The 23,373-nt window shown below is 38.0% G+C and overlaps 1 protein-coding gene across 1 annotated transcript; it reads right to left on the bottom strand.

Moving 5' to 3' along the window:
• Positions 1 to 137: 137 nt before the first annotated feature.
• On the bottom strand, positions 138 to 23,354 carry LOC127619299 (syntenin-1-like). Its single transcript, XM_052092163.1, has 9 exons — positions 23,176 to 23,354; positions 18,159 to 18,210; positions 14,557 to 14,653; positions 6,509 to 6,609; positions 4,541 to 4,699; positions 3,703 to 3,878; positions 1,595 to 1,766; positions 1,334 to 1,425; positions 138 to 792 (listed from the first exon to the last, which is right to left on the bottom strand). Exons 2-9 carry the CDS (start codon positions 18,207 to 18,209, stop codon positions 738 to 740), a joined length of 903 nt encoding a protein of 300 aa, XP_051948123.1. The 5' UTR covers position 18,210; positions 23,176 to 23,354; the 3' UTR covers positions 138 to 737.
• Between the last annotated feature and the right edge of the window lie 19 nt (positions 23,355 to 23,373).

The following is a 23,373-nucleotide window of genomic DNA, read 5'->3' as shown; positions in this document are numbered from 1 at the left end:
TATATATATCTATATCTATATCTATATCTATATATATATATGTACTTGCCACAAACACTTCCTTTTGGTACTTGCTTTAAAGCAAGTAACTTATAATTCATGATACGATCCCATTAGAAACATAATAATGTAATCTCTCATGGTATCATCAGGATGATTATTTATTTTTGTAATAATTTCAATCTTGAAGTTACATTCGTATATAAATTTTAGAGACACTAACATTTACAGGATAATGGCAGAGAATATTTTTAAAGATTAAACGGCTAAAAACAGGTTTAAAATCAATAAGAAGTGAGTTGCAATACAAAATTCTGGCCCAGTATTCATTCTAGCAGAGTACAGCTGTCTTGGCATTTAAAAGTTTTGATTGAATTTTGTGCATAGGAGGAAAAATGTGTTTAAGCCAACGCTTTAATACGGAAGCTCAGTACTCAACTCCTTGCCCGCATCAAAAGTAAAACAATTGGATAATACTCAAAAATGACAATGGATTATTACTGTATAACATGTAATATGACAACAATTAAACAATAGCAACAGAAACAAGAACTAGAAGGCGAACAATAACATTGAAAAGTGAAAGAGAAAAAAGGCCAATATTACATGTTATAAAGGAACATGATTGAGGATGTTTATCCAATCAGTGATAGACAACCCATGTGGCAAAAGGCTCCAATGGGAAGGCTAGAGATTGTAGGCATTGTGGAAAGATGTCTGTGGTCAGTCTTCGGTGTTCACACCTCAGGCACAGAGTGATCCATTGATGATTTCAGCAGGCCGCTTGACATCCTGGAACACACAGATAATGTGTACAACAAAAAAAAACTTTAAAATAATATAAAAAGAAAACACCTTAAGACCACTTTGTGCATTTAAAAATCTACCTTTAAAATAGGGATACTCCAATCGATCAGCAACCAATCGTATCGACCGATATTCACATCTTATGACTCGATCAGTGATTGGTAATTTGGTTGAAATAATGTCATCTCTCATGGTATCACCAGGATTATTCGTTTTTGTAATAATTTCAATCTTGGAGTTACATTCATCTATACATTTTAGAGACATTAACATTTACAGGACAATGGCAGAGAATATTATTCAAGATTAAACACCTTAAAATCAATAAGAATCTTTTTTTTAACAATGAAAGTGAATGGTGACCGAGGCTGACATTCTACCTAAAATCGGAAGAACTGTCTATACCTTTTAAAACAATCTGACAAAAAAACATCAGAATAAAAAAAGTTTATAAGAAATGTTTTCTTATAATCTTCCATATTCTAAAAATCACAAATAGGAGTATAAAAAGAAAGCAGGATCTCACTTCTTAATGATGTGCTCATAGACGAACTTGGGCATGATGGTGATGGTCATGGCAGTGGGAGATGTGGTCAGGATGTCCTTAATCTGAGTGTCCTGCATACCAAAAAATAAATTAATTAAAACTTAACTGCACTAATTTCAAATCTGTAAACTTCTTTGATTTATTTCTTTAAGAGATAGGTAACTTGGACTGATTTAATTTCTGAATCCGATACTGAACTAAATGCCTTTAAAGTTGGCGTACATTTAAAATCTCTCTCACCTTAAGTCCAATGACGTTCTGGCCGTTGATCTCACAGATGTAGTGATCAGTGAGCATGCCATTGCGGGCAGCAGAACCGTCCTTCACTAGAGATGTAATGCGCCCAGATTTAAAGATGAAGCCCACATGGCCGGAGCTGTCCTTGTGCATGGTGATTGTTCGCTGGAACGGTCTAGAATGGAGAAAGATCCATTTTATTTGAAACACAATCTACATCAGATCCAGACTGGTGGTGCAGCCTTTGGAATTCATGTTGGATTCAAACATGGGAATCATTCAGGTAAAAAGACAAAGAACTTCAATTTGCAAGAGGAAAAACTACTAAAGCAAATAACCACCAGGAGGCAAAAATAGTCTTACACCATCATGCTGATCCATTTTCAGGATTATATTCGGCATGTTGTGTGAACACTATTCTACAGCGTAGTCACATTTAAAAGTGACAAAAACTATTGCTCTAACAATTAATGCAAGAGGAGCGGTTTCATTTGAACTATATTAAAATTAAAAAAAATGTAATTAATGTTTTATTCTCTTCACAATCAACATTTCTAGTCCTAGAGGTTTGCGGAACTCTTTTTATACAAATATTAAAGACCCCCAAGAAATAGCTTGACGGGCGCAGTTTTTTTTATTCCCGCGTTAACCTTTTGCTAAAACAGGGTCAATTGATAGCGATTTTGCTATATTGTATATATCATGATATGCAGTTATCCATGTGTGTGGCATTTGCGGATCTATCAGTGGGCAGCGCTTCACGTGAGACAGAGAATTGAAAAGACATGGACAGTGCACTGAAATGTCAATGAAATTCAGAAAAATCATATACATTTATCTTGTATGTGCTTCCCACGCCATCTCTGCAGCACAAGTGCGCACGTGTGCAGCAGACTTCCCGATGTCTGTACTCCAGTCCATAGACAACAGAGCACAGACCAGGATCAATCACGCTACTCAAAACAGTGTTTCCCCTAGCATTTTTTTCATCCGCAGCACGTGTCCACAGGCCTACAACGGCGACCCTTATTTACGTCCATCGGTGGAGTAATAGCTTAAAACGACCGTAGAATCATAATTGATTGGTTATCCACGTTTGCCTACTTATGTGCGTTCATTATTTACTGGGAGATTTTGAGAACGTAGGAACTGGTGCCACAAAGTTCTATAGATTTGGTAGCAACAGTAAAAAATAAAAACAAATTTAAACCATCAAACCCAAAAATAGACAAACTAAATCGTTGTAATAGAAATTAATGATATAATAGGACTACATAAATAATAAACAAATATTTAGTCTAAATATAGCAGCCGTGTGCTGCTACTGAATGCATATAGAGGAAACACTGCAAAATTGTGCAGCAGACCACAAAACTTCGTGACCCATTTGAATTCTACTGATTTTTCAACCTTAAAAGCACTATGGAGGAAGAGAAACATTTAACAGCTAGACAGCCAAACATTCTTACAGCTAAATGATGTAAGATATTAGGAAACAAAATGGCCATGTTTGCCATTATTATATTCTATATAGAGGTGACTTGGATCATTAAGAGCCTACAAGTGTTCATTTTCTTTGTTGCATTGCTTTGAGAAGAGGTTGAGTTTCTTGAGAAAAGTTAATAATAAATGGTAAACAGACTTCAATGTGGCACAACATAAAATGTATCATTAGGTAGGGCCGATTTAAAAACAAGTTGAGTGTTTTTTGTGTGCGTGTGTGTGTGTTTTTACATTGACTGTTTGTCAAGTTACAAATAAACAGCAGGAAGTAGTTTTCAATTATAAAGTATTTAATTCACTGAATACATTATCCAAAAACAGACATTTAATATTTAAATACATTTTTATTGTTTATCCAGAATAAATTTATTATATATATATATATATATATAGTTACTGTAATATAAAATTATTCATATTGTTATATAAGATATTGGTGATATCGAATGGCTTGCCCAATTTCAATAGCTTCTAACCTAAATTGAGTTGCCAACTTCTACACTAGCATATACACAGCCTCAAACTGAAGACTAAACTCTGATTATGATTTCATGGGGTCTTCAAAAACATATGTACATATATTTAACAGGTTGCTAGAAATGACTGACCTGTCACGGACGATGAGCTCAATGCGTTGATCACCTGCTGCCTTCAGAGCTTTGTGGGCCTTGTCCGAGTTCAAGCCGGCGCAATTCTGCCCGTTAATCTGCAGAATCTGATCTCCAAAACGCAGACCAGCCAATGCTGCTGGAGAGTTAGACTGGACCAGCTGGACAAACAATCCCTACATGGAGAGAGGAAATTAAAGAAAGATAATTATACCTCTTCAGTGCTGCTAAATATGATGATGGATACATTGAAAATGAGGGTGTGCTGACCTACAAATTATTGACACAAAATACAGTGGCCTCAAAAAGTGTTTGGCGAATTAATTCACACAAAGGTGTCTCAATGTCATTGCACTAGAAACAAAATATCAAATAGTGTCATCTGCAAACAAATTATGCTAGAGCTTCACACAACTAACTTCACTTTTTAGAACCAGATTTTAATTTACTTTTAACCAACTAGTGTCAAGGCAATTTTTAGTGGATGCATGAAGTCACTTCCCCTCAAAATTACACAGGTGTCCTAACAGAGTAACTAAAGATGTAGCATCACATTAACTTTGGACATAACCAGAAAGTTATATCTGTATTTGTGCTAAAATACGTTATATTGTTATTACCAATATTGTTTCTATTATTTAATCATTTGAAACTTACTTATTTTTGTGAAATGTTGTGCTAAAATGGTGGCACACTTAAACATAACAAATATATTTTTAAGTGCCCTTTTGGGTTCAATGTATATACATTACCATTTGCTCACTGAAAACAAGACACGTAACAAACAGGAACTATGAGTCTTCTAATCTAAATACCTGTGTTGAACAGCTTTACTCACATTATCGATATCTCTGAGACGGAGACCGATCTTTCCATCCTGGTCTTTGCAGAGGATGACCTCCCGCAGACCCGGACGGATCTCTGCCCTCCTGATGCCCATGTCTGCACCAGTTACGGGCCGCACCATGCCGCCCACACCCATTGGCACTGCCACTTGCTGTTGAGAGAGAGAAACCCATTCTTATTCATCCTCACAGGTTAAAGACAGTTTAATAGACACATTTTATGAAGTAAACAATAACTGCCCTAAAACAAAAACTGAGGCCCATATAGATGGTCTAATGTTCAGTGCCTTGGACAGCGGATGTCATGAAACTGAGAACTACTAGATCTTTTTAATGCATGGTGTCCACTACAACTGACAGACATTCAGGGTTTGATGTTACACCATCTTAACCCTTGTGTCAATAAAAAAAAATATATGTTTCAAAAAACTGCCATAATAATATTATTTTCCACTTTCAATTAGTAAATTTTTTAACTAACATCAGACCTGATCATAACTACCAAATATTCACTAATTTCCAGTATGTGAACCCTTTAAATGCCAGTCTGTTTATAAAATGCCACTGTTGTTTTAAAAAAAAAAAAAAGAAGAAGAAAAAAAAAAATAAATAATTATTTCCATATGCTAAATTCTATTCTTGAGGGGGGGGGGGGGTTATATGATATTACAGTGGATATAAAAAGTCTACACACCCCTGTTAAAATGCCAGGTTTTTGTGATGTAAAAGAATGAGACATAGATAATGTCAGAAAGTTTCATAATATTATTTTCCACTTTCAATTTCATTTTTTTAACTGACATCAGTCCCGATCATAACTACCAAATATTCATTTTCAGTATTTTAACCCTTTAAATGTCAGTTGTTTTTATTTATATAATGCCACTGTTTTTACACACACACACACACACACACACACACACACACACACACACACACACACACACACTTTTAGCTGCATCATTTACTCAACTGGCCTACAATACTCTATAGCACAGTAAACAGAAAATAAGGGAAAAGCATGCATTTTCTCCACAGGCTAAACATGAGAAAAATGGCACCATCTGGTGGAAAATATGAAACAATTACATTTTGAAGCCAGGGCTCCAGAAGGAAAGCATAATTATAGAATTCATGATGTTATGCTTTAATTGTTTTAATGGGGAATTTTTTTTTAAGGTCCTGAGCGTAACTATTTTGTGTACAGTGTATTATACATGTATTATAGGAACTGCAGTTAAAATATCAAAATTCCCCAAAAAATACACACCTTTGGCAAAATTTATGCAGTTGGCATTAACACCGCCAAAATTATAGAAAAAAACTAAATGTTCTGAAAGATGCACAAGAGTTGAAGCAAATCATTTGGGAAGAAAAAAAAATAAGGAATTAGATTTTTTTTTTTGAAGTACAAAGAAACATTAAGATGCATTTCCTTTTGATTTTTTAATGCATCAAAAATCATTCATCAGAGTTAAGACACTAACAAAGCAGCCTACATTAACCCTCAAACACAGGCCTAATATTGCACAAGCCATTTCTGGGCTCTGATTCCAAGAAAGATGTTGAAAAGATTATACAAAGAAACCCTGTGGCTAGTTTGAGCTTTTCAAAGAAAAAGAAAACATCACAAATAAAAATCTCCCAAACGCACAGATGCTAACACACACACACAATTTGTCTGCCACTGATTAAAGAGAAAACATATTGTATAAAGTCAGCAGAGGTAGGGATGGAACCAAAATCTGACTGTACAGCAAACAAAAAGCAGGAAAGAGTGAGAGCATTGTTAGGGAAAATGAGACTCAAATGTCATAGTTTGCATATTTTAATACCTTTGAGTGTCATTTCTTAGGAACAGGGATGAGAAAACTGACCTCGATAAACAGTAGGATAAACAAATAGGTATGTTCAGTTAGATATATAATCTAACTGTGTAATCCACATAACCACACACTTACATTATTAGCCACTGGGACCAGAGCAAGATTTCTCTGTACTTCATCACTGTTCAGGCTGAGGCCCATGTACTCTCCCAGCTCCTCAAGATTTGGATAAAGACCTGGGGAGAGGGAGTAGCAGATCATTTCAAGTTTCATTTCAAGTTCTTAATTCTCTGTTGCAGAGTTATAAAAACATGGCACAAGCAAAGCATAGGTAGCCATGACTAACCATCAACCCATTGTTATTATTTTTGGATTATTCTGCTATTTAAAAATCTGAGTCAGATTTATGACAGAATCAGGCATTAAATTAAAAGTAAAAAAAAAAAAAAAAAGGTTTGTACAAGTGTTCTGTTGACACTTATCATACAGTAATTGGTTTCAGATTTTAGCCATGAATGTTTCCATCTAGTAATTATTTCCTGTTTGAGTCATGCCTACAATGTTTGCCTGTCTTTTCATCCTGCCTTCTCCAGTACTCAGATAGGAAAATGTCTGCCTATGAAACATGTTCCTACACAAACACAGGAAAGCAGCTCTTACTCCATCTCTAGACGGCTACACTGGATCTGACGGTGGTGGGAAAACCCCACTTCATAAACGGTGTGGGTTCAAAAGTCTTGAAAATCTGGGATTGAATAGGTAGCCTAATTTAAACATGAAAATGAAGTTGAAATATTTTTTATTTTAAATGTAAAATACATTTTGTGACAAAATAAATAAGGAATAATTATGATGTTGCCCTATTTCTTGGTCACTAATCAAATTTGTGACATTGACCATGTTAACATTGTAGAAAAGGTCAGCTTTTCTTTCTTCAATTGAAGCAAACAAGATGCTTTTTGGAACATTCTCAATTCATGCTGGGATACATGGATCATCATGGTTCCATCAACTTTGAGTCCATGCCAGCTCCTGTTCATGCTGTCATTTAATCAGAATTTGTAATGAGAAAATGTTTACATTAGAAAAAATGCAACATTTACTCAAGTAGACTTCTGAATCCCATTGTACATGTACCATATCTGTTTAAAAAGCAAAGTGACTACATTAGTGTGTATCAGGCAGCTACACATTTTACAGCCTTTATGTAAACAGGGCTAGGCTTATTTGTATTCTGAGTGCAATGCATAGTATGGCACTGTTATGCTGGGAAATAAGGGTGAGGACTAACTAATTTATTGCACATCAAATATTATGACTCAAACTACAGCATTTACAGTTTTTTTTTTTTACAATCATTTTCCACACGTCTCAAACTGAGACCATACATTCAAAATATTCCTGCCTGCGTTGCAAACTCCTGTGCCTTAAATAACATGGGTAAGTGAAGAATTTAGGAGAGAAATATTTTACTATTGCATAATATCATATAAAATATGACAGTAATGATTGATCATGAAAACGATGAACGAAAATGAAAAGGCTTGACGTGACCTTTCACTGAATTCAAAATTCAGTGACAAATATACACGGCGTATCAAAGAGGGGCCTCATTTTTAATTCTGAGATTGATTACGTTATCATTTTCAGCAGTACTTTGTCAAGAGACGTCACAGAGGAACATGGACACCATGCGAGGTTTGGATGTGTGAAGGGCGAGCTCTGCGCACTTTGCCATTTTTAATACTATTAAAATGTCATTATCCTGTGAGATTCAATACACTGTTCTAGGAGGACAATGTGTCAAAGAATTCAAAATCCTCGGGCTCTGGGAGATATTAAAAGACTCCCCTGAGCAGCAGGCCATGAGACGGGGGCTGATTTGGTTGGGGAAGTGCAGGAAATTCTGCAAGAAATGTTGAACATGTCAGCAATGCTGACGAAGGTCATTGTTGACTTGAGGATCTTGCAGTAATATGTTGATTGATCACTGCCATGGAGACTAAAATCACTGAGATGTGGGGGATGTCGAGGAACGGATCGATCACATGTACAAGAGTGGGGGATGTCGAGGAACGGATCGATTATCTTGAGTCTGGAAAGTCACGCCTACGAGAGCAGGGGCTCTCGTAGGCCTGCTTGCACTGTTTGAGTTTAGAAGGATGGACACCATTTGGCGCTGTCGTGCGTGGGGTTAATGCGCACATTGTTCTTTTTTCTGTTTGTTTGGTTCGGGGGGGAAGGTTGGAGTTCGATTGTTGCACAAATGTTGGAATGTGGTCTTTATAATTTTGTTTTTGGCACGCAATAAATTTTTTCTTACATGTCAAAATGTCAAATGTTAATGAGTGGATTGTCTCTCCATGTGGAATGTGAATGGGTTGGGGAACTCCAAGGAAGGAAGGTTATTTATCTTCTTAAGTGTAAGAAATATGATAGTGTTTCTTCAAGAAATGCATCTTTCCCAGCAGGAAGCTGAAAAATTCGGTTCACAGGACGCGTCACCTTATGTGTAAAAATCTTGGTCTTACAGATATTTGGAGACTTTTGAACCCATCTGGGAGGGACTATAAAAAAATGTTCCCATCAGTCCATAAGATTTATTCTAGAATAGATTTTTTTTTTTTTTTATTATATCCATGTCCTTTTCATCTGTCGTTGATTGCTCAATGGGAAACATTTTAGTCTCAGATCATGCCCTGGTGAGTTTAGTATTTTCAAAATATTGAATTCCAACAAATGTTAAAGGCTGAAATCAATGTTTATATGGAGACCAACTGTTCTTCAGTATCCTCAGTGGGTGTGGCTTGGGAGGCACTTACGGTGGTTCTTAGGGGCTGGATCATACAGAATGCCTCAGTCAACAAAAAGTCCAAAGCACAAGAACTCGCGGAGTTCGAAGGGAATATTAAAAGAGCCGAACGTCGTCTGATAGCCTAAGAGAATTGACCCGATTGCAATACAGACGTAATAATATTTTGTTGTGGAAGGTGGAGTTTTGTCTATTCAGGGCAAGACACTTTGAGTCAGGGAACAAGGGAGGAAAACCTCTGGCTAGATATATAAAATTGAGAGTCCTTTTCTACCATTTCCTCTGCTGGTGGTAAAATATTTACTTCAGCCATTGATATTAATAATGCTATCTTGATCTCTATAGTTCCATGTCTTTGTCTACTGATTAAGATATTAGAAACTTTGTGGAACCATTATAACGTCTTAAACTGACGGCTGAGCAAATAAATTCTCTTGATTCAGAGATAAACTTGGAGGAGCTTGGTAAAGTAATTAAGGCCTTGCCAACACAAAAAGGCCAGACAGCTTTGCCGCTGATTTTTTTTTTGTGCTAGATGTTTATACAGAATGAATAAAGAATGGAATGTTTCTGCAATCCTTTTAAATAAAAGGTATTACCATCTATTTGCATTAGTTTATATCCAGTCACATTTATGCTTCAGCCAGCTAAGTTGTATATTTAAAAAGGTGGTGAGCGATTTGAGAAAAATAGCTTCATGCAGTCAAGAGAAACATATTTGTACAAAAAGAGGCATTTACAACATGATATAATAAATTATCCGTGGGGTATTTTGAGCGGAGACTTCACAGACACATTCTGGGGACACCTGAGACTTATATTACATTTTGTAAAAAGGGGCATAATAGGTCTCCATTAAATGTATATTTTTTAATAAAAGTGAAGGTTTATCATTGACTGTAAATCTCCATCGGTGCCGAAACTTTTGCGTGACACCTGCATCTCAGCAAAATCAGAGCAAAACAATCGAGTTGTAAATCCAACAAAGTGCCGTTCCATTGCAGTTTTTACAGTATGAAGTTTAAAATTCCAAGTTAATTGGGAGGAAGCATGAATCACAGTAACAAACTCCAACAGAGCGCAGCGGGACTTTATGTCTGGGACAGAGACAGCGCTCTACACGTATGTGTGTGCAGAAGCACACACATACGGCAAAATCTTAGCATTTTTAAAAACACGATGATTATGGCATTACAGAAACCATGGTTTGCAGATACATGGTAGAACAGAGATGCGTGTTATGAGCATTGTTTCAATGAATTGACCAGCAAGTCTACACATAATGACAAAATAATATGCATTATATTTTGATTATGCACACTTTTGTACTTATTGTAACAGACAACATTATAACAGCCTATGTAAATGAATAGATGTTGGAACGAGACACAATGCAGCAGCCAAAGATGCATGACATACATGTACATTCTATATTTGTACGTCTATGTAATATGCTGGCAGTGTCCTGAGAGGCCTCAAAAAGGGACATAATGAAAGCACATAGGTTGAAGGCAGAGCCTGGATAAGGTGGGTTAAACCAGAGCACTTCTCTTACACTAAGATTAAAAAAGGAAATAGGGAAGGCTGGTGAACTAGTGAATTGGTCCCAGATGCCCTGAAGCATGTCTTCATTTCCTCTTTGACAATCGAACAAAACACTGGCAAGCCTTTCATCTCTAGAAAAACAGCTCTCATTGAGTGCTCCGGAAATGATGGGGAGGATGGAATGATAAGGGAGAGGGAAGTGAGAGAGTAAAAACATTTGAAGACAGACAAGACAGATAGACGGGGTGGGCAGTGTGACCAAAAACTCAGTAATGGCAAATATCACAATATAGTTGTTTTTACAAGAGGTTTAATATATATTGTGACAGAGCGGAGGGCGAGGCTGGGTCGTGATTATACACATTTCAAACTGATGATGAATAATTAAGAAAAGCAGCCACTAATGGAACTTTTCCACTGCATGTTACGGTTCGACTCGACTCACTTTAATTTTCTGAGCTTGCTTTTCCACTGCCGTTTAGTGCCACCTCAACGTGGGTGTGATTATAGGCTGATCGTCATAGTTACGCCACCTCTACTGCCGTGACATCATCTTAAACGCGACACAAAACAATAACACGATCGCTAGCGGTTAGCTACTAGTCCATTGTGCTGCATAAAGCAGTTGTTGCATGGTTGTTGATTTTACACATGTAACAGTTACAGTGCATCCGGAAAGTATTCACAGCGCTTCACTTTTTCCACATTTTGTTATGTTACAGCCTTATTCCAAAATTTATTCAATTCATTATTTTCCTCATAATTCTACAAACACTACCCCATAATGACAACGTGAAAGAAGTTTGTTTGAAATCTTTGACAATTTATAAAAATAAAAAAATAAAAATCACATGTACATAAGTATTCACAGCCTTTCCTCAATACTTTGTTGAAGCAACTTTAGCACCAATTACAGCCTCAAATCTTTTTGTGTATGATGCTACAAGCTTGGCACAACTATTTTTGGGCAGTTTCTCCCATTCTTCTTTGCAGGACCTCTCAAGCTCCAACAGGTTGGATGGGGAGCGTCGGTGCACAGCCATTTTCTGATCTCTCCAGAGATGTTCCATCGGGTTCAAGTCTGGGCTCTGGCTAGGCAAGGACATTCACAGAGTTGTCCCGTAGCCACTCCATTGTTATCTTGGCTGTGTGCTTAGTGTCGATGTCCTGTTGGAAGATCTGCCACAGTCTGAGGTTCAGAGCACTCTGGAGCAAGTTTTCATCAAGAATGTCTCTGTACATTGCTGCATTCATCTTTCCCTCGATCCTGACTAGTCTCCCAGTTCCTGCCGCTGAAAAACATCCCCACAGCATGATGCTGCCACCACCATGCTTCACTGTAGGGATGGTATTGGCCAGGTGATGAGCGGTGCCTGGTTTCCTCCAGCCATGACGCTTGCCATTCAGGCCAAAGAGTTCAAGCTTTTGTTTCTCATGGTCTGAGAGTCCTTCAGGTGCCTTTTGGCAAACTCCAGGCAGGCTGTCATGTGCCCATTACTGAGGAGTGGCTTCCGTTTGGCCACTCTACCATACAGGCCTGATTGTTGGAGTGCTGCAGAGATGGTTGTTCTTCTGGAAGGTTCTCCTCTCTACACAGAGAAATGTTGGAGCTCTGTCAGAGTGACCATCAGGTTCTTGGTCACCTCCCTGACAAAGATCACTCAGTTTGCCCGGGTGGCCAGCTCTAGGAAGAGTCCCGGTGGTTCCAAACTTCTTCAATTTACGGATGATGGAGGCCACTGTGCTCATTGGGACCTTCAATGCTGCAGAAATTTTTCTGTACCCTTCCCAAGATCTGTGCCTCGATACAATCCTGTCTCGGAGGTCTACAGACAATTCCTTGGACTTCATGGCTTGATTTGTGCTCTGACATGCACTGTTAACTGTGGGACCTTATATAGACATGTATGTCCCTTTCCAATTCATGTCCAATCAACTGAATTTACCACAGGTGGACTCCAATCAAGTTGTAGAAACATCTTTGCATGATGATCAGTGCAAACAGGATGCACCTGAGCTCAATTTTGAGTGTCACGGCAAAGGCTGTGAATACTTATGTACGTTTTCAATAAATTTGCAAAGATTTCAAACAAACTTCTTTCACATTGTCATTATGGGGTACTGTTTGTAGAATTTTGAGGAAAATAATGAATTTAATCTATTTTGGAATAAGGCTGTAACATAACAAAATGTGGAAAAAGTGAAGCGCTGTGAATACATTCCGGATGCACTGTAAATTGGCCTGGTTGTTTTAGAAGCAAACTTTCCAGTAGCTGGTCAACTAAATAAAGTGAAGCTTTCAAGCAGAGTATAGAGTTAACGTAGTATCCTCCATCGTGGACTCCAGCCGTGGCTGCGTCCAGGGCACTCTCCCTCCCATTGCTCGACGGTATAGATAGCGTCCATTTGGTCGAACCACTTCCACTTTTCCTTGATGGTTCTATAGTCACTTAAGTTTTTTATCTTTTCCCTACACTGTTGGTAGGTCTGGTGGTAGCCGTGTGTGGCCAACAGCAGAGACATTTCCTGAAAGACTTTCAATTTTGCGTAATTTTGTTCGTCGCTAACGAGAAGAACGTCTGCTCCTCGTTTATTGACCACGGTGTGGTTTTGTGCACAGCCATTTCATGATCAAATTATACTGCTATCGCTGTTGCCAACTTTAAAACTAGCAGGTTGATGAACCGTGTCGCAAATCCAATGACGCTGGTAGTGACGATTCTCTCGGACCAATCAGTGATCTGCAGGGTTTGACGTCACATTTAGTATCGGCTCGGCTCGCTTGGAACCTCGACCGAGGTGGTACTAAAAAAAGTACCAGATACTATCCACAGTGGCAAACCTCCAAAAAGCGAGCAGAGTCGAGTAGTATCATGCAGTGGTAAAGCCCCATAAGTCCCCAGCAAATAGATGGGAACCCCTTCAACACTGTTTAAAAAGCATCCCAGGGTGATACCTCAAGAATTTGGTTGAGAAAATGTCAAAAGTACATTTCTGCAAAATCTAGGATTTCTTAACCAGTCTTTTACCTGGTTTATATATATATATATATATATATATAAATAAAAATTAACCAGGTGAAAGACTGGTTAAGAAATATGACATAATTAACCTTTCTGAAGGACTCTCTGTAAAGAGCACATGAAAAGAATAGTGGAGATTATGGTCAAAATGTAAAATTTTGTTCTCTTATGTGCAATATTTTTCCTCTTTCCCTCTCTTTTTTATATATTAGTCATCTATAAGAATAAATAACCGAATCTGTTAAATATATATAGTTTTTTTTTTTTCCCCTGATAAATTATTTATTCTTATAAATGACTAATATATATACACATCTATTAATAATATCAGGTGGTAATGCCGATATTTATATAATCCATTGAATTTAATAACAATTTAACTCCTTTCAATATTTTCTCATTTGATTTCAAATTTGGTGGACAGGCCACATTTAAAGCTATTGTAAAATATCTTATATATACACCTGTGATCACACATCAGATGGAATTGTCTCTACAGTTGGAACAGTCTCTACTTGTTAAGAAACACATCATGCTCTGCATTTTCGTATTCCTCTATGGATACATTTTACCATTTAGGTTATACCATGTTAATCAGAATTTCTACCTTTGCATTATATATACTGTCAGGCCCATCCCAAGAGGAACAGGGAGGGAAGAGAGTGAAGGATTGTACAGGCGTAAAGGATCGCCTTAATGTAAAAATATTGGGAAAAAGAAAGGGAGTGTGTTGATGGTAGATGTATAAAATCATCAGAGTGATTGTTTAGAGTACTGTGGGTCAAACTAACCCAGGGACTCACTTGAGCTTGGCATCCCCTGTGTAGCAGGCTGTGGCAGGTAGACCCCTTGAGTGATGGCTGGGGTACTAGAGGTGGCATTAGAAAACTGGCATTGTGCCTAAAAACAGAGACAAGATGTGAACTTTCACTATACACCATTAAACAAAATTAGGGATGCACAAATATGGAATTTGGGGGCCGATACTGAAAACCTATAATAAAAAAAAAAATGCTTTTTCATTTGAAAAAGAAGTGTCATTAAAAAGCTTGGAATTGACAATCAAACCAACTCAACTGCTGCCATTTAAGGTTTGGCAAATGTAACATGAAAAAGAAATGTGCATATATTACAGATGTATGCCCATTTATATGAGCATTTATGGTAATCATGTATGTGCCCATTTAAGAGTATTTATGGTAATTCTGATGAATTGCTAACAGAGAGAGAACAACAAACTTCGTAATAATAATGCATTAAACCAGTTAGGCGATAAATTAACAGCATGAAATGAAAATCTAACAACAAAACATAATACACAACCTAATTTCTGCAGGGCTCCAAACAAAAAAAATCAATTAAGGAGCCATTGGCTCATATAGGGGAAAAAAAAAACAGGCGCCAAATAATTTTTTTAAGAGCCACATAACGATGCACTTACTTTTATTCACCCTGTTGTATGCATGTCTCTCCTCTTCTTACTGTTTCAGCATTTTCATCTTGTGAATGTTCTGAGAACTGAAGCTTATTTGGGAACTGAAGCTTATTTGGGAACTGAATGTCACTTCCAACTTATGAACTATATACAGTCAAATGAAATTTTTTACGCAGAATCTGAGCCAGTGTCACTGCCACTGACCATGATTATGTCCATATCACTTGGCCACTGAGTGTAGTTTGGCCGTCTCCTCTTCTTTTTGCAGAAAGCCAGCGTTTGACACATGGTTCAGGATCAAACTGTTCAAGTGATGGGCCTTCAGTGCTGATCCTGATCAAATCTTCCAAGGTTGACACATGGAGTGAATTGCGTACTTTAGATTTTATCCTGTTTTGAGCTGAAAAGCCACGTTCACACTGAGCAGCCGAAATTGGTAGGACAAGCATTATCTCAACTAGATGCAAAACATTCTGGAAATCTGTGCAGTAGGGCTCTTTTGTTAGCAGGACTTCCCACAAGCTGCAATAGGATTTATCTGAAAACTGTCCTTTAACAAGGGTTTTCAACAATCTCCATTCTGCCTGTACAGCAGTGATGTCACATCCATTTTTCAGCAAGATGTCTTGATACCATTTCAGCAGTGTGTCAATTTCATTTACCTCAAAAGTGTAGATGTCGTTTGGCCAAGAATCATGACAAAAGATTGAGAAGCATTGAATGATCTCTGTCCCTTGTATGTTTTTGTGCTGTGTGTTGTCTCTCATTATTTCAAACCTCCTTTCAAGCTCCTTAACTGTAATGTCTACAGTTTCATCAATGAGGTGGTTTAGTTCTTCACTGAAACCTTGGAGATCACAGCCTTTCAGCTGTATGTTTTGAAAGGAAATGCCCACGTAGTCAGATGAGGCTGCTTTTTTCTGCCTTCTGGTCTGTTTTTCTCTTTGGGCTTTGTCCTGCTGCACCACATTTTCATGCTGAGAAACTGAATTTAAGTTTGTGTGACTGAGAAATTCCTCCAACTTTCCATTTCTCACTGGTTTGTCCTTCATTCCCTTGATTGTACAAACACAGGAATCAATAGCTGCTTTAGCCTGAGGTAGAATAAGAGAGTTCTTCTGAAGCACAAGACTCAACTTTGAGATTTCTCCAAACAGGTCATGGAGAAAGTGACAAAACCCCACAAAAGGCAACTTTTCCATTTGTTGTGAGATGTGTTTTGCTCTTCCTGCTATTTCAGTGTTTTTGGATGAGGCAGCAAGGTGTTGCATGTGGAAGTGCACAGCTGTATATTGGCCCTGGCCTGTAGTCTGATCAGATGCAAGAAAAACAGAAAGGGCTCTGTAAATGTGAGGCAGCCAGCGCTGGGTCTTCACAGCAGAAGGTGTTCGTATGGCACAGCCTAACTCCATGCCAATGGCTTTCAACTCACGCTTGCTTTTGGGGCTAAAATGGTATGTTTTCCATATTAGCTGTAACAAGTCATAGACATTTTGAATCATTGGAACAGACTTCTGAACATCCAGCATGGCTAATTCCAGTCTGTGTGGCATACAATGAAAGGAAAGAATGTGCTGTCCTATTTCTTCTCTAAAGAGCACCTACTCCTCTTCGAGCACCCATGTTAACGGCAGCCCCATCTGCTCCAAATGCAGTAATCTTCTTCTGCCACCAATCACGATCAGTTTGTTTAGCATCACTAAACAAGCATTTTATTTTATCTAATACTCCATGTGCATGGCAGTGTTCAAGCTCAGTTAAACCAATAAACCTGTTCACTGCCACACCTGCAGAAATGTGCCTGCAGTATGCAATAACGTTGTCTTTCCCAGAAACGCCTGTGCCACAGTCAGTGATCATGGAGATGTAATTAGCTGTCTGTGCATCTGTCAGTGCTTGTTCTTTGAGCTCATCTGCAATGCATCCTACAAACTCAGCACAAGATGTGTCGTTATCATAAGTTTTGCTCACATCAAGTCAGTTTTTTCTCATTAATAATATCTGTGAACTAAATTTATTGAACGGCAGCTCTTCCCGTGCGATCATATAGGCTGTGTTAAATTTCATTTGTAACTCCTTCCATTCCTTTTCGTCCCGCAGCTTCGCATGCACGAGAAACTGCACGTGCTAACGGTGTAGTCTGTGGAGCATTCTTCGCGATTATGTGATCACGTGCATTTTTATGCTTGTTACTGTCCCGTGTTTTCTCACAGTCTCTTTTTTGAAATGGTTAGTTCCTGCAATGAACTCCGTTTCCCCCGCTATTTCTTTGCCCGCTCTTGAACAAAAGTCACAAAACATTTTTTGTGTCTCGTGATCATACCTCAGCCAAGAAAACTCCTGAATCCAGGACGTTTTGAAATGTCTTTTGGCACGGTGTTCATTGACTGATGCGGAAAGATGAATCCCTGTGTCTGTGTCCCTGGCGTTCTCTTGCGCGCTCGTGCTGGCACAGCTGCTGGAGCCTGCTTTTTTGTTAGCAGGTGTGTCATCCGTGCTGGCGATTGACAGAGATGAGGATTGCTTGAAGAAGTCAGATATTTTTCGCTTTGAAAATTTTTTCTGGCGCGGAAAGGTGACATTCGCTTTACCCGTTCATATTTTGGCGCTTTCACTCAGTGACGTTCACACAAAGCATCTCATTTCATGACGTTAACAAAACAAATGAAGCGATAGGCTACTGGTTATAAAACATGCAAGTAGGATGCAAATTTTACAATCAAAGGGAGTAAATTTGTATTGTCGCCAATGGCGACCTTGACAGAAATTACACTCGCAAATAAATATATTTGGTCGCAAATGCGACCATTTTAGTCGCAGTTTGGAGCCCTGTTCTGTACAGCCTACATGGTGTAATATTTCTGCCAGCAGACAGACTGCGTGCGCAGTAGTGGTTTGTGCATGTTATGTGAATTGCACATGCACGTCTCATTCATTGCATTTCTAATGTTCTATATAACATCTAATTACCTTAATGACCTTGTCCACTTTAAGGTCTTCTAGGGATGGGTACAATGACATCCTGGAAAAAAACACAATTGACAACATGAAAATACGGAAACTGGAGCAGCATGCAGCTTTTGAAGAACAACTGAATTGAGAAGAACTAAGGAAATCAAATGTTTTGTTAGCTCATACAGAGCCACAGATGACTAGTAACCACATGACTCCATAAGGAATCGAAACCTATGCTAGTTACATAAGAGAGATGATTTAACAAGATGTTTTTAAAAGGGAGAGGTCACCATTACATTTTTCCAAACCTATGACTTTCTTAAATGGTAAACAAAACTACATGTTAGACACTATGTTAGCCTCAGTCACCATTCACTTTCATATTATGGTAAAAAGATGCAATGAAATTGAATGGTGACCGAGGCTAACATCCGGTCTTGGATCTTCTTTTTTGTTCCGCTGAAAAAATAAAGTAATTTGGAAAGCATTGGTGTGTTATTACACCATATTCGAGTCACGGGTCAATACCCATGTTCCCGGATGAAGTATGTCCGAAATGAGTAGTATGAATACACTGCATACCTAAAAATACGTACTACTTTACCGGACGAAAAGTGCGTCCTTCATCAAAAAACTGAGGCAGTACATGGTTTCGGACATATATGAGACTCATGTAATATAAAAGGGAGTTAAAGAGAAAGAGTTAAAAGGGAGACAGAGAAAGTACGAAGAAAAAGTGTTTAAGTGTGAACAGAAAAAACAGGGTAAGACTTATACTAGTTACTAGAGTAAAGGCCAAAAAGAGAGATAATACAGGCATGCGAGTGATGAGTCATGTGATTGATGTTTAGTCACACTCAACAGGCATTGGTATTGTTTCAGCCAACAATACCAATGCCTGTAGAGCAGCTGTGTTAGAGCATGAAAACATCCTCAGGTTACGGTAAACCTCACAACACCAGAAACCAACATCAGATACAGGAAAATTCAGAAACCCTGCTCAACAGGACGAGCAGACCATCTTAACATAACTGTATCATGACACCTCAAATGTCAATGTACAGTCATGCACGCACTCATTAAGAATACGATAGAAAAGCTTGACTACTGTATCTAGCCCAACCTACAGGGTACAGGTAGACTTCTATATCAGTTAGCTTCTTGCTTTTTGGAACTATTAGTTATCATCAAAAATCAACACTGTCGGTTATTACGGTTATACCTCTGTTTGTAGAAATTCACTATTTGGCTGGTCATAAGATTTTAAAATGGCAGCTCCCATGAGGGGACCCCCTCCACGTAGAATAAAACAGCTTTTATAAGATTACTGATATGATTGCAGTCTTCATCTCATGTGAGTGCTCATGATTTTATACATGTTTCAAAAATACAATTCATTTCTTCAGATGTAAAACTTTTAAAATGAAGAACAAATACTCTGTGCCCCTTAAGTAGGTATCCGTTAATCATTAATGTCAGGGCCTGGGTAGCTCAGCAAGTATAGATGCTGACTACCACATCTGGAGTCGCAAGTTCAAATCCGGGGCATGCTGAGTGACTCCAGTCAGGCTTCCTAAGCAACCAATTTGCCCAGTTGCTAGGGTGGGTAAGGTCATGTTGGATTGACCTCCTCATGGTCACTATAATGTGGTTGTTGCTCTCGGTGGGGCACGTGGCGAGTTGTGCATGGATGCAGCTGAGAATAACGTGAGCCTCCACGGTGATGCGCTCAACAAGCCACGTGATATGATGTATGGATTGACTATCTCAGACGTGGAGGCAACTGAGATTCAGTTACTACGCCACCACAAGGACTTGAAATGCATTGGGAATTGGGCATTCAAAATTGGGGAGAAAAAAAATATATATATATATATTAGTACAAAAGTATTATATAATTTAAAAAAAAAGTATCTGGTGCACATACAAAGTTTAATTTCACCTCAGGCTACACGTGCTTCTTTTCTTTTCGGTGGTAGTGCGGTGAAAGTCCCTATGGATGTTTTCACATTTGAGTCTTCTTTAAATCAGATTTTTAAAGCACAGGATAGCTGCCTCAGGTGAGTCAATTTCCATCTTTCACCAGACCCTGTGGACGTATTAATTTTGCTCAACAAAAAAATTCTGCTTTAGCCTGCAAAATAACTGTTTATTTTCAATGAGGTTCCGACTGCTTATCTTTTATTCTGTGTGTACATCATGTTTAGAATACATTAGGTTTATTGTAGGCTACATCACAGGCCTATTTTTTCTATCATATGGCTACTTTTTTTTTTATTATTATTGGTTAACTTTATTTACCGAAAGACTGTCACATTAGATCAATGGCTAACGCACGACTGCACGTCATGAAATACGAGCAGCTTTTCAGTGCATTTTATTTCTCTCTCTCATAGATTTGGCTTAGCCTACCAGTTAATTATTTTCACATGTTAAGCAACTTAAGTTTAGAACAGGCTAGGTTGCTCCATTGGTCCTGCACTACTCATTAAATTGTTTCAAGAAATATGCCTATTAAATATTCGCTAACGTTGATTCAGTGAATGCGTGTCACGTTCTATATTTAATGTACAATGATCAGAATGCAAGGCAAGCACGTCGCAGATAAATGCCACTTTTCCGTGGAATTTAGCTTCAGATTTGGAATAGATTAAGTATTTTAAATGGGTCACATAAAAAATGTTTTTTTACTGTTTTCTGAAGGTTGGTTTCTTTTTAGACAAGTCAACTTCAAAATCTATGTTTAAACATCAGTGAAATTAATCGTTCGGCACATCCCTACCCTCAAGGCATTCAGAATGTGTCTGATGAACTGGAGCACGAACAGCAGGTAAATGTCAAAGTGCAAACTGCCAATTAAAGCAAGTGGGGCTTACCGATCAGAATTAATTTACATTTGAAGCCAGAATTGCAGTAAGCCTTCTTGCTTTTGTATCCTGATGCAATGAACATTAAGCCTTACATTTTTTTTCTCATCACAAAAAAAACATTTGGGGCTATTATCAAAAGATCCTGGGCTTTATCCCCAACAGCCAGGGTCTAGCTACGCTGCTGCATTGAGGTAAAGCATGTTCCATGTCGCACAAATCAGCAAAACAATCACATACAGACATGACCACAAAATCGTGGAGGGAAAAAGGAAAACACTCGCCAACACCCTCATGAATAATCTTCCACACTGGTACACACACACACAAAAGCTTATGCAAACCAACACATGTATTAACACTATACATAGACCATAAAATGAGAGACCAAACACATTCAGTGAAATGTGTCATCCTCTGATGACTCAAATCACAAACAGCACGATGTCAGAGAGAAGCACTAAAAATACTACTCAAATTCTACTAGACAAAAATGTCTGTACAAAGGCCCATTATTTCCTGTCAAGAGCACTTCAATAAAGTAGAGATGTCTCCAAATAGTAGACTAATGGAGACACAAAGTGAGCAATCTTCTCACAGACATGTGTGCCTCCATTGTTTTGGAGTTCAGCTTTAGTTCAACTGGGAATCTCATTATTGAAGCTATATGCCACCTGAGGTCAACACCTGTTATCTGTGCTGAATAAATCTTTCAAGTGTCAGATGAAACAGCCACAGGATAATGTAGCAGCAACAGAATGATTTACAATGTTTTAATCTGATTTAGACAGCATCTTTGAAAAATTGTAGATTCTTTTCTAACAGAAACTTCCAATAACACAAGCAAACTGAAGTTACAGACAGAGACAGTGGCTAACTGTCTGGTTAAGTGGGGGAGGGGCCCTTGGTATGGGGAGAAATGGGCAAAGCTAATTTTCAGGCAGGTTGAATGAGTGCAGAGCATAATAAACGACTCTCCCATGGCAAAAGACTGTAACTCTATTGACCGAGTCCAGCAAAGTATCCATGAAGCAATATCCAAACTACAGCTTTTGAGAAATTGTAAAGGCACAGATAGTCATAATATGAAGTTATTATGACGGCATGCATTTTCCATCTCACTCTCTTCTTGTGACACAAATGATAAAGATATTAATTACTCCTGGGGACTGATGACGTAATGTGGGAAAGTCCCTTCAGTCCAAATAGCAAAATAAAAACTCTAGGCTACAAGCTCATAAAACTTTTGACACTCTGAATTTATTAATTTTTTTGTTTGTATTCGGTTGATGTATGTTTTACTGTTATCAACAATTCATCCATGAAATATATGACGTAAGTTTTTTCTTATTTGAACATCTAATAACAGATAAACAGGCTAAATGTAACAAAAAGTAAAGCCACTGTTTTTCAGGAAAACGAAACAGAACAGGTTTTTTTTTATTTTTTTGGTAATGAAACCTCTAGTGATTAATTATGTTATTAAGCAACAGAAGAAAAAAGACTGAACACTTTTCAGTGAGTGTTACGTGGCAATCCTCAACATTGTCATATGATTCACGTATGAGCAAAACATGCAGTCATGAACATTTGTTAAATGTCTAAGCTTGAAAGCTGAATTCGCGTTTGCTGTTGTTCTTGCTTCCTCTCGCTCTCTCTACATATTTATAAAGTATATCCATAAATGTAATCGTTTAGGGAGGGTTTTACACACACACACACACACACACACACACACACATATATATATATATATAAAATCCACCATGTCACTGTAAATTGATCTTAATTTAAAAGTAGAGTGACTGATACAGATTGACTGCATTTGTTCTGTTTAGCTCTCGAGCTACTAACTTTAACTCCGTTAGCAACCGCACAATCATGCTAATTATATGAATAAAGTTATATTCCAGTTTCTTTCAAATAATGACCAGGTTATACAGCTATAAATTATCCCCAAAACATAAATGTACAATAGATCAAATTGAAACGGAAGCTCGGTGAAGTAAACACTATCACGTCTTTGTTCTTCGTGTGTGTTAGCAACAACAACAGCCTGGTTCATTTTAGCTTCGGTTAGCCAGCAAGCGAGTCTCATTCATCTGACTGAATAAAAATCACCCTGACGATATACAATACATCGCTTAAACAGTGTCACTTCTTACCTTTATGTTGTCAAAGGTGCGACTTCTGAAGAAATGGGCTAAATGTAATAGGAAGGAATGTAAACAAGTCGAGCGCAGTTTACGGGACCCTTCTTTTTGTTTGGAACTGAAGTGAGAGCAGAGAGGCAGAGAGGAGGTATATGTGCGCAGTTCACTTACACGATTTCTGTGGTGAAGCTCTATTCACTTCCTGCTCAC

This window comes from Xyrauchen texanus, chromosome 25 (genome assembly GCF_025860055.1).
Source record: "Xyrauchen texanus isolate HMW12.3.18 chromosome 25, RBS_HiC_50CHRs, whole genome shotgun sequence".
NCBI lineage: Eukaryota > Metazoa > Chordata > Actinopteri > Cypriniformes > Catostomidae > Xyrauchen > Xyrauchen texanus.
The sequence above is the reverse complement of the archived record's forward strand: the minus strand, read 5'-3'. Positions and strand labels throughout refer to the sequence as shown.